At 44.1% G+C, this 12,005-nt stretch overlaps 1 protein-coding gene across 3 annotated transcripts in view; it reads left to right on the forward strand.

The window, feature by feature from the left end:
- The window catches only part of megf10 (multiple EGF-like-domains 10), a 293,005-nt gene that overhangs the window by 178,740 nt on the left and 102,260 nt on the right, over positions 1–12,005 (forward strand). For all 3 annotated transcript variants that reach the window (XM_070887065.1, XM_070887086.1, XM_070887076.1), the window contains 2 exons: positions 8,160–8,406; positions 9,843–9,963. In XM_070887065.1, coding sequence (XP_070743166.1) covers positions 8,160–8,406; positions 9,843–9,963 — 368 coding nt within the window. The remainder of the gene's footprint in view (positions 1–8,159; positions 8,407–9,842; positions 9,964–12,005) is intronic.

Below are 12,005 nucleotides of genomic sequence, written 5' to 3' on the forward strand. Positions count from 1 at the left end.
GGAATATTGACCGGGTTCATCCAGGCCAGCCCACAATCTTGTTTATGCCGTGCCCACAGTGTCGGTTTTAGTCGGCAGATCACTGCCCCACACTCCCTTCGTTTCTCATTCGGGCTGTATTGGGACTATCCTTGCCACTCGCTGCTGCGGATGTCCCGGGCAATCGAACTTCTGTTCGGTTTGATGTTTCCCTCCCCATATAATTCGATTCCGCTGGGGGGTCTATAAGTGCCCCTACTTCCCTCAAAGTGTCTATCCCTAGTATGGTGCCTTCTGGGTTAGGGCAGCACCAGAATTGGGTGGGTATCATTATGCCCTGTATCTCTAGAGGTACTACTTCACTCAGTGTTGTTTTTTTAAATCCCCCCCTATCCCCTGAATATTGACCGTGGTCTGGGTAAGGGGGAGGTCTAGGTTGGTTATGGATACCGACGCTCCCGTGTCTACTAGCATGTTGCACTGCCGGCCCCCTAACACCGCACTAATAAACATACAGGAATCTAGCGTTGGCCGTTCCAACCTTCGTTCGGGGGCCGGTAACCCCTCGCGGCCACCACTGGCCAGTTTGAGCAGGTTAAGGAGCTCTTCATTTGAGGGTGGCTCCAGCGGGGGCAATATTTTTTGTTGGAGGATCTCCACCAGTTCCTCACGGGTAATGGGCATCCCAGTTTGTTTCCCGGTTTGCTGGGGACCCATTCCTGCCTCCCTCCCTTTCGGTGCTCGGCAGTTTCTTGCCATGTGTCCCGGTTTATTGCAATTATGGCACCTAAACGTCTCCTTTCTGGCATCCTTTCGTGGGCATTCTTTGCTAGTGTGTCCGCCCTGATGGCACGTGTAACACGTCAAGGGGGCGGCGCGGAGGTCCCCATCCCCTTCCTTTCCTTCTGTTGCTAGTGCTGCTGCCACCATCTTTGACACTTTCTCCTTCTGCTCAGCCTTTAGCTCCTCTACATTCTGTGCCCACTCTAAGATCTCATCATAGTCATCCCCTATCTTGAATCCTAGTTTAATTATTTTTTGATGCGCCTCCCCCAGCCCATCCTTAAACATTTCTAGGAATGCCTCGTCATCTTTCTCAGGGTCATTTGCACCGGAGTGGTCCTTATACTCGAGCCATTTCCGCTCCCCATACTCTCCTGCAGTTTCGTTTGGCTTCTGGGTTATCTTTAATATTCTGCTCCAGTTAGTTCTTATAGGTCCCCAACATCCATCCATCCTGTGTTTTAGGTCTAGCAACCTCTGTGGCTTGGTCCGGTTCCCTATCGTCATCCAGCCACCATTTTGCACGCTTAGGGTAGCCCTCTGCCAATTTACACGACCGGTTTTGGCCTTTACCAAACTGTGTATGTCACCTAAGGTTAAGTTATGCGCATCGAACATTTCCTCAACCTTTTGCCAGAACTCTGTATTTCTGCTATTGGGTTTGGGTGTGGGTAGATCCTTTAATAGTGTCTGTCTCTCATGCGGGGTGAGGGGAACTTCTTGTATAGTGACGTGAGCGGGTTGCTGTCCGTGTGCAGGGGCTAGCCGTGCGTACGGGAGCTGCCTGTATGTATTCATTATATGCCGGGAGCTCTCTCTGCATTCCACCATCTGGAGGCTCTCCTACTGGTATTTCCTCCAGGGAGGGATACAGTGGAGCGGTTATCGGGGCTACCTTTGGGTCGGGTATTGCTGATGCACACTGTAGGGGTTTGCCGTTCTCCTTTACGACCCTTTCTAAGGTTGCTATTTTCGTGTTTAATCTCTGAATCAGCTCAACATGGGTATCTATTTCCATTACTAGTTCCCGGTAGCAGGTGAGGATAATTGCCTGGGCCATTCTAACCTTGTTTTTGGTCTGACTATCCCACCATTTTTTCTGCCTATCAGGGGCATCCGTGGGCTGCCACCCTTTCCATTTCATTCCTTCCATTAAGGTTGTATATTTGTTAATTAGTAATTCTAATAGAGACGCTTCGGGTCCCTGGTTACCCTCTTCCCTTTTCCCTTGTTTAATGGCCTGGGTCCCCATTCCCTCACCAGCTCCATTTGTTCCTTTACTTGCCGAGTTACCCATCTTCTTAGGGCTATGAGGGTCTTGGGTACTCCCTTAAATTCGTGTCAGGTATGCAGGACGCTATTTATATGTCTTTCCTTGCGCCATACACTCGTACCACTGCACGCTTTGGGTCAATATATCCCGTCACACCGGGACGTTGTCTCTATTCCCTCATTCTCTTGTCCCTGCACCGTGCGCTCGTACTACTTCGGGTCAATAGACCTTCCCCTATATCTTCCCTTGCGTTGTACCCTTGCACTGCCGTGCTACCTCCACGCGTGCATTTTAGGATGCACCTTTTGACCCCCTTTCACCCCTAGATCATCCTTAACCTCCGTCTCCGTCCCTCCGGGACTCACTACAGATGGTTCTTTTGTACGGATGTCCTTCCCTTGCAGTTTACAATGCCACAGCTCTAACTTGAAAGTGGGAAATTAAAACATACTCACCCCAACAGCTGGGTCATTGTTCCGTTCGGGAAGTCCGTACCCTGCTCGCAGCGCCAAATGTTGGGGGAAAACAGGAAGGCTTCTTTTCCCACGAGCGGGCCGACTGATATAGAGGGTCGACGCTTGTCCCAGCCCACGTAGCAATTCTCGAAGTTAGCAGACAGAGACGGATGGCAAAGTATAACGATCTTTTTTACGAACGTCCGGGAACAACCCTCATCACAGCCGCCTGTGAGTGGGGATGCTCCCCGAACAGCACAATCATACAACTCTTATATATTTCAAAAACCCCACTCTTCCCGGACAAAACCTCCCTAGATTTCTAATTGGACTACCTTATCAGTGCTACTTCTCTAATTGGACTACCTTATCAGTACTACTCCGGATTGACAGGTCATGAGCTCTGACTGACAGGCCATGATCTCATGACCATTTTAGACCGTTCCCAGAATAGTATCATTAGGTTGGAATTTGTTATACATTTCCTTTGGTGCCATCAAGTCTATCTCGGGTCTCTTCTCACCGCCTTATCAGCGGTCTGTTTAGGTTCTCTCCTATTGACATTCCATGTTGGAATATTATCTGGTATCCCACCCCATAACAGTACCTTCTGGAGCCTTGGTGCTGGAATGTACAAGGCGTGAGAAGAGATACAAGGCATGAGAAGAAAGGCCTTTACCTCCTTATGGGCCAGTGCAGGAACCAGCACTTTAACCCGTGTCCCGCTGGTACCCCTAGTGCCAAATTTCTCTTCCAAATAGTAAGGAAGGACATTAGCTTCGATGATGTGGAATCTGTATGTGTAGAGCTGCGGAACACCAAAGGGCAGAAAACGCTTAGTGGGGGTTGTGTACAGACCACCAAACGGTAGTAGTGAGGTTGGTGATGGCATCAAACAGGAAATTAGGAATGCGTGACATAAGGGTACAACAGTTATCATGGGTGACTTTAATCTACATATAGATTGGGCTAACCAAACTGGTAGCAATATGGTGGAGGAGGATGTCCTGGATTGTATAAGGGATGGTTTTCGAGACCAATATGTCGAGGAACCAAATAAACAGCTAGCTATCCTAGACTGGGTGTTGTGTAATGAGAGAGGATTAATTAGCAATCTTGTTGTGCAAGGCCACTTGGGTAAGAGTGCCCATAATATGGTAGAATTCTTTATTAAGATGGAGAGTGACATAGTTAATTCTGAGACCAGGGTCCTGAACTTAAAGAAAGGTAACTTCAATGGTATGAGACATGAATTGGCTAGGATAGACTGGCGAATGACACTTAAAGGGATGACGGTGGATAGGCAATGGCAGACATTTAAAGATCACATGAATGAACTTCAACAATTGTACATCCCTGTCTGGCATAGAAATAAAATGGGGAAGGTGTCTCAACCGTAGCTAACAAGGGAAATTAGGGATAGTGTTAAATCTAAGGAAGAAGCATATAAATTGGACAGAAAAAAACAGCAAACCTGAGGACTTGGAGAAATTTAGAATTCAGCAGAGGAGGACAAAGAGTTTAGTTAGGAGGGGGAAAATAGAGTATAAGAGTAAACTTGTAGGGAACATAAAAACTGACTGCCACAGTTTCGATAGATATGTGAAGAGAAAAAGATTAGTGAAGACAAATGTAGGTCCCTTGCAGTCAGAATCAGATGAATTTATAATGGGGAACAAAGAAATGGCAGACCAATTGAACAAATACTTTGGTTCTGTCTTCACTAAGGAAGACACAACTAACCGTCTGGAAATACTTGGGGACCGAGGGTCTAGCGAGAAGGAGGAACTGAAGGAAATCCTTATTAGTCAGGAAATTGTGTTAGGGAAATTGATGGGATTGAAGGCCGATAAATCCCCGGGGCCTGATAGTCTGCATCCCAGAGTACTTAAGGAAATGGCCTGAGAAATAGTGGATGCACTGGTGGTCATTTTCCAACATTCTATAGACACTGGATCATTCTTATGGATTGGAGGGTAGCTAATGTAACCCCACTTTTTAAAAAAGGAGGGAGAGAGAAAACAGGCAATTATACACCAGTTAGCCTGACATCGGTAGTGGGGAAAATGTTGGAATCAATTATTAAAGATGTAATAGCAGCGAATTTAGAAAGCAGTGACGGGATTGGTCCAAGTCAGCATGAATTTATGAAAGGGAAATCATGCTTGACAAATCTTCTAGAATTTTTTGAGGATGTAACTAGTACAGTGGACATGTGGGAACCAGTGGATGTGGTGTATTTGGACTTTCAAAAGACTTTTGACAAGGTCCCACACCAGAGATTAGTGTGCAAACTTAAAGCACATGGTGTTGGGGATAATGTATTGACGTGGATAGAGAATTGGTTGGGAGACAGGAAGCAAAGAGTAATAGTAAATGGGTCCTTTTCTGAATGCCAGGCAGTGACTAGTGGGGTACTGTAAGGTTTAGTGCTGGGACCCCAGCTATTTATAATATACATTAATGATTTAGACGAAGGAATTGAATGTAATATCTCCAAGTTTGCAGATGACATTAAGTTGGGTGGCAGTGTGAGCTGTGAGGAGGGTGCTAAGAGGCTGCAGGGTGACTTGGACAGGGGAGGTGAGTGGGCAAATGCATGGCAGATGCAGTTTAATGTAGATAAATGTGAGGTTATCCACTTTGGTGGCAAAAAGAGGAAGACAGAATATTATCTGAATGGTGACAGATTAGGAAAAAGAGAGGTGCAACGAAACCTGGGTGTCATGGTACATCAGTCATTGAAAGTTGGGATGCAGGTACAGCAGGCGGTGAAGAAGGCAAATGGCATGTTGACCTTCATAGCAAGAGGATTTGAGTATAGGAGCAGGGAGGTCTTACTGCAGTTGTACAGGGCCTTGGTGAGGCCACACCTTGAATATTGTGTACAGTTTTGGTCTCCTAATCTGAGGAAGGACATTCTTGCTATTGAGGGAGTGCAGCGAAGGTTCACCAGACTGATTCCCCGGATGGCAGGACTGACATATGAAGAAAGTCTAGATCGACTAGGCTTATATTCACTGGAGTTTAGAAAAATGAGAGGGGATCTCATAGAAACATACAAAATTCTGACGGGATTAGACAGGTTAGATGCAGGAAGAATGTTCCCGATGTTGGGGAAGTCCAGAACCAGGGGTCACAGTGTAAGGATAAGGGGTAAGCCATCTAGGACCGAGATGAGGAGAAACTTCTTCACGCAGAAAATTGTGAACCTGTGGAATTCTCTACCACAAAGTTGTTGAGGCCAGTCCGTTAGATATATTCAAGAGGGAGTTAGATACGACCTTGACGGCTAAAGGGATCAAGGGGTATGGAGAGAAAGCAGGAAAGGGGTACTGAGGTGAATGATCAGCCATGATCTTATTGAATGGTGGTGCAGGCTCGAAGGGCTGAATGGCCTACTCCTGCACCTATTTTCTATGTTTCTATGTTTGTAATTTGCAAGTGACTGTGGCTTTCAGGGGCAATTTATTACTATTACAATGCAAGTTATTTGGGACTGTCAGTAAGTATCCGTTTTTCGGAGACATCCATTTGTCTAGGGTTTTACTGTACATGTTTTCTTGCATCACATGACCATTGATGAGTAGCCGTGCGCTCTCTTTTTAATCACTGTTTTTCACCTTTATGTCTGTACATTATTTTAAAATTTACCTTCGAGACTTTAACTAAATTTTCTGCTAAATGATCACTTGGCAGAGGGAAATACTCCATATAGAATTGTCAACATTTCCCTGCTACACCGTGAAAATAATCAGTCCAAAATGTGGAGCATTTTCTGATGCACTTACCTACTTTGGTGGGGATATACTGAATGTCTTTGATATGTTTTTTAACTACAGCCTCAATAAATAGCTTGTATGGATCATAAACACCAGTGGGGCCAAATGGCCTGTTTCTGCGCTGTAAACATTCTTGGCTAGAATTTCCCCAAAGCCCGCCAGCGTCCGATTGCCGCCCAAAAAACCGCTAAGGCTTGGAAGATTATCGCCGGCGAAAACTTCCTGAAAGAAAAAAATTTGCCCAGTGAAAAATATGGGCCTTGCACCCCCAATCTAGGCGAAAAAGTGCAATTTAGGCTAGATTGGGTGGTGCCTACAGAAAATGGGCAATACATTTAAAAATCTATAAAAAATTTACCCCGAGGCTGCGGGTTGGGCCTAACACGAGAAAAAGAATAAAAATAATTTTTTAAAAAACCTAATTAAAAATCAAAAAAACATTCCCAACACACTTTTAAATTAAATCACACCAACAGATTTTGAAAATAAATAGTAAAAAAAACAATCACCTTTTTCTTGCAGACCTACTTAACTACCGCCCAACTCCGCTGATCCTCGTGGGCATTTAAAACATTTTTTTTCATACTTACCTGTCTTGCTACAGTTATACAGGGTATTGGTGAGGCCACACCTGGAATACTGTGTACAATTTTGGTTTCCATATTTAAGAAAGGATATACTTGCTTTGGAGGCAGTTCAGAGAAGGTTCACAAGGTTGATTCTGGAGATGAGGGGGTTGACATGAGGAAAGGTTGAGTAGGTTGGGCCTCTATTCATTGAAATTCAGAAGAATGAGAGGTGATCTTATTGAAACGTATAAGATTATGAGGGGGCTTGACAAGGTGGATGCAGAGAGGATGTTTCCACTGATGGGGGAGACTAGAACTAGAGGGTATGATCTTAGAATAAGGGGCTGCCCATTTAAAACAGAGATGAGGAGAAATTTCTTCTCTCAGAAGGTTGTAAATCTGTGGAATTCGCTGCCTCACAGAGCTGTGGAAGCTGGGACATTGAATAAATTGAAGACAGAAATAGACAGTTTCTTAACCGATAAGGGATTATGGGGAATGGGCGGGGAAGTGGACCTGAGTCCATGATCGAGTCAGCCATGATGGTATTAAATGGCAGAGCAGGCTCGAGGGGCCGTATGGCCTACACCTGCTCCTATTTCTTATGTTCTTATGTACCTACGCTCAGGGTCCACGCTCAGCCAAAACTCGCGCCAGGGCAATCTGTGGAGGGTGCACGCCGGCGGTCTGCTCCCCAGCGGGACTTTGAAACCGCCAGCGTACCTCAGGTGGGAAATTCCCATTCACCTCATTACCACCCACAATGGCCAACACCGCCCAGCCATAGGAAATTCCAGCCCTATGTAATAAATGACAGAAATCCAGGAAGCTGCAGTCGCATTTTGATCATGTGACAATCCACCATGAAAGCCCTTGTGACTTAGAAATACACAGCTCTGCACAGTTGGCTGCTGCATTTCTCTACATTACAACAGTGGCTATACTTCAAAAAAGTACTTCATTGACTGGAAAACAGTTTGGGATATCCTGAGGTCATGAAAGGCATGGTACAAATGCAAATTCTTTCTTTCTGACTAGAACGTCTCTCACTGCACTAGTTTACTGTTCTTTTTTTTTTAAAGTTAACGTCAGCTTGCATTTTAATAGAAAAATCATAAGTAGGCGATAATGAGTAAATCATGTCTCAATTTAAGCTACCATGTTTACAACGCAATGATTTTCTGCGTCGTTATAATTTTGCTGTATGTGTATAAATAACATCATAAGGAATTGTGTGCAAAGTCTTTGAAGATTTCCATAGCCTTCCTAACTCTTATGTGACCAAGGATTCTCTCTCTCTCTCTCTTTTATTCTGTAGCATGTGACAGCACCCATTGGGGCCCTCACTGTAACAACCGCTGTCAGTGTAAGAATGGAGCTCTGTGTAATCCCATCACTGGAGCATGCTTCTGCACTCCTGGGTACAAAGGCTGGCGGTGTGAAGAGATCTGCAACGCCGGAACGTATGGGAACGGATGTCATTTAAAATGCCAGTGTCAAAATGGGGCAACTTGTGATCACATGACTGGTGAATGTAAATGCCCTCCAGGATACACTGGTGCATTGTAAGTACAGACGGCAACAAATGCTTAGTAATTTTATTCTCCATTTTCTTTTTTGGGAGGCAAAAACGCCGTTTGTATTTGTTATTGAAAACAAAATTGTGTGTATGGTGAAGGTCTCATATCATTTGCATTCTTGGGTGGCAGTAACAATGTTGCATGCAATTCCTAACTCTTCTACATAACAGCGCAGAGGCTTACGTTCTAACTACAATTCAGAACAATTAGTGTTTGGAATGATACTTATTGAAAATCAGTGTGATTCACTTGGGTCTGCTTTGTAGATAGAGAGGGCACTGCATCAGCAAGTGGGAACTGCACATAACATCAATTATAATCCTGGATTCATGGCCCCATTGAGTGAATAATGGATGGCATAAGAATCAAGTTTGTTTCCGATGTTTAATTCTACAATTCACTGGATTATAATAATGAATGTGGGAAAAAAATACCTGGATTAACAAAAAATGCATTTGGCTGTAACCTATAACATGATTCTTGTTTAGTAATTGCAAACAATGTGGTTCAGGGCAATCTTCTGCTTAGAATCAACAGTTTAGAATCAAACAAATTCCTTTGGCTTTCACCAATAAACCAATTAGAATGTGTATGCTGAGCAGGCATAATGATTGGTTATCCATCCATCCATCTATCTGTCTGTCTGTTTTTCAAAAGGGAATTGGGTAAATCCTTGAAGGGGAAACATTTGCAGGGCTATGGGGAAAGAGCAGGGATGCGTGGGACTAATTGGGTAGCTCTTTCAAAGAGCTGACGCAGGCATGTTGGGCCGAATGGCTTCCTTCTGTGCTATATCCTTCTATAAGTAGATAAGATCATTAAAAAGTCAAAGGGAATCTTTGATATCATTCTATGATTTTATCACTCTATCTCTCCATCCCTCTATCTCCCTGTCTTTATCTTGGTGTCAGCCAGTTGGTGTGTTCTCACCTCTGAGTCAGAACATTGTGGGTTCAAGACCCACTCCAGAGACTTGAGCACAGAAATCTAGGCTGGCACTTCAGTGCAGTGCTGAGGGAGTGCTGCTCTGTCGGAGGTGCCGTCTTTCGGATGAGCCATTAAACGGAGGCCCTGTCTGCTCTCTCAGGTGGATGTAAAAGATCCTATAGCACTATTTTGAAGAAGAGCAGGAGAGTTACCCCCAGTGACCTGGGCCAATATTTATCCTTCAACCAACATCACTAAAAAAAAAAAAAAATTATCTGGTCATTTATCTCATTGCTGTTTGTGAAATCTTGCTGTGCTCAAATTGGCTGCTGTGTTTCCTACATTACAACAGTAACTATACTTCAAAAAGTGCTTCAGAGGCTGTAAATTGCTTTGGGACGTCCGGAGATCATGAAAGACACAATAGAAATGCAAGTCTTTCTTTCTTCTAATATGTGTTTGTTAATGTTTCTGTATTTTGCTTGGTTTTCTAGTTGTGAGGATCTGTGTCCTCCAGGTAAACATGGACCTCAGTGCGAAGAGCGATGCCCTTGTCAAAATGGCGGAGTATGTCACCACGTGACAGGAGAATGCTCGTGCCCTCCTGGATGGATGGTAATCTATATCTATATACCTAGATCTATATGTTTGTATATATATATTAACAGTCTCATGTCTAGGTGCACACTTCATGTTCATAAGCATTATTTCCTGTTGTCACATGGATTTTGGTAATGCTTTTATGTCAACATTTAACATTGAAACTGCGTCTTTATGTAAACAGTTGCCTGTCACTTCTTGGTGATGAACCAGTCAAATCACTCAAAATGCCTTTTGAAAAAAAAACATTTTATTTTCCCTAACGGAATCTTCTATTGTCCAAAATAAGGTTTGAAACAAACAACATGATTAAATGAATTGTTATTTGTGTCTTTTAACACCTTTATTAAAGCTTTTACTTTCAAGGCCTCTCCCAAGCTATTCGCCTTTGATTTGATATTTAAGCCAGGTTTGATCGCTCTGTTTGAAAGCAGGTGCTTCAGTTTGAACATGTGTAATAGGCACACTTTCCCAGTTTACATCAGAAGCATTTACATTTGGCAAGTGATATGTTGCTTCATACATAGAGTCTATAGCACAGAAGCCTATGCTGGTGTTAATGCTCCACACGAGCCTCCTCCCATTCCTCTTCATCTCACCCCATCAGCGTAACCTTGTATTCCTTTCTCCCTCATGAACTTATTTAGCTTCCCCTTAAATCATTCATTCATTCATTCATTCATTCATAGGCAGTCCCTCGGAGTCAAGAATGACTTACTTCCACTCTAAACGTGAGTTCTCAGGTGACTGAAGAGTCCAATGCAGGACCTACAGTCTCTGTCACAGGTGGGGCAGACAGTGGTTGAAGGAAAGGGTGGCTGGGGAGTCTGGTTTGCCACACACTCCTTCCGCTGTCTACGCTTGGTTTCTGCTTGCTCTCAAGGAGTTCAACATCCTCCTGGATGCTCTTCCTCCACTTTGGATGGTCATGGGCCAGGGATTCCCAGATGCCGGTGGGAATGTAAAATTTTTTCAAGGAGGCTTTGAGGGTGTCCTTGAAGCGTTTTCTCTGCCCACTTGGGGCTCTCCTGTCTATTCGAGAGAAAAGGGCCCCAGCCTGTTCAGCTTTAACTGATAAGTATATCCTCTCAGTTCGAGTATGATCCTTGTGAATGTTTTTAGCACCTTCTCCAGTGCGCCTTTATCCTTTTATAATGTGGTGACCAGAACTGTTCACAGCACTTTAAGTTTGGTGTAACCAAGGTTTGATATAAGTTTAACATAACTTCTCTGCTATTCAATTTGCTCCCAACCTCTTAACGAAATCCGGATAGTAGTTTTTCAAACTTATTTATGTTATAAAAATGTGTTTAATGAATTTAGAAATATATTGGCTTGGAAATTAGATTCAGTCTTATGGTTTGACTGTAAGTACCGAGCATTGAACACTATAGAGAAGAGATATCACTTGTTGAATGTAGCTCTATGTGTCAGCTGTGGCTCAGTGGGTAGCACTCTTGCCTTTGGGTCAGAAGGTTGTGGGTTCAAATTCCACTCCAGTGACTTGAGCACAAGAATTTAGGCTGATACTCTAGTGCAGTACTGAGGGAGTACTGCACTGTCGGACAACAGGCTCGCCTGCTGTGTCGAAGCTCCAAGTAGAGCGCTTGCTTTGGGAGGCTCGTGTTGAGCATGTGGACAATGTGGCCAGCCCAACGGAGCTGATGGAGTGTGGTCAATGCTTCGATGCTGAGGATATTGGCCTGAGCGAGAACACTGACATTGGTGCGTCTATCCTGCCAATGGATTTGCAGGATCTTGCGGAGGCAGCGTTGGTAGTACTTCTCCGGCACATTGAGATGTTTACTGTATACTGTTGTCTTTCAGATGAGATGTTAAAAATCGAGGTCCCGTCTGCCCTCTCAGGAGGCCTAAAAGATCCCATGGTACTATTTCAAAGAAGAACAGGGGAATTATCCCCGGTGTCCTGGCCAATATTTATCCCTCAATCAGCATCACAAAGAATAGATAACCTGGTCATTATCATATTTGTGTGCAAATTGTCTGCCGTGTTTCCTACCTTACAACAGTGATTACACTTCAAAAGTACTTCATTG

The sequence above is a fragment of the Pristiophorus japonicus genome, chromosome 1 (assembly GCF_044704955.1).
Source record: "Pristiophorus japonicus isolate sPriJap1 chromosome 1, sPriJap1.hap1, whole genome shotgun sequence".
Lineage (NCBI taxonomy): Eukaryota > Metazoa > Chordata > Chondrichthyes > Pristiophoridae > Pristiophorus > Pristiophorus japonicus.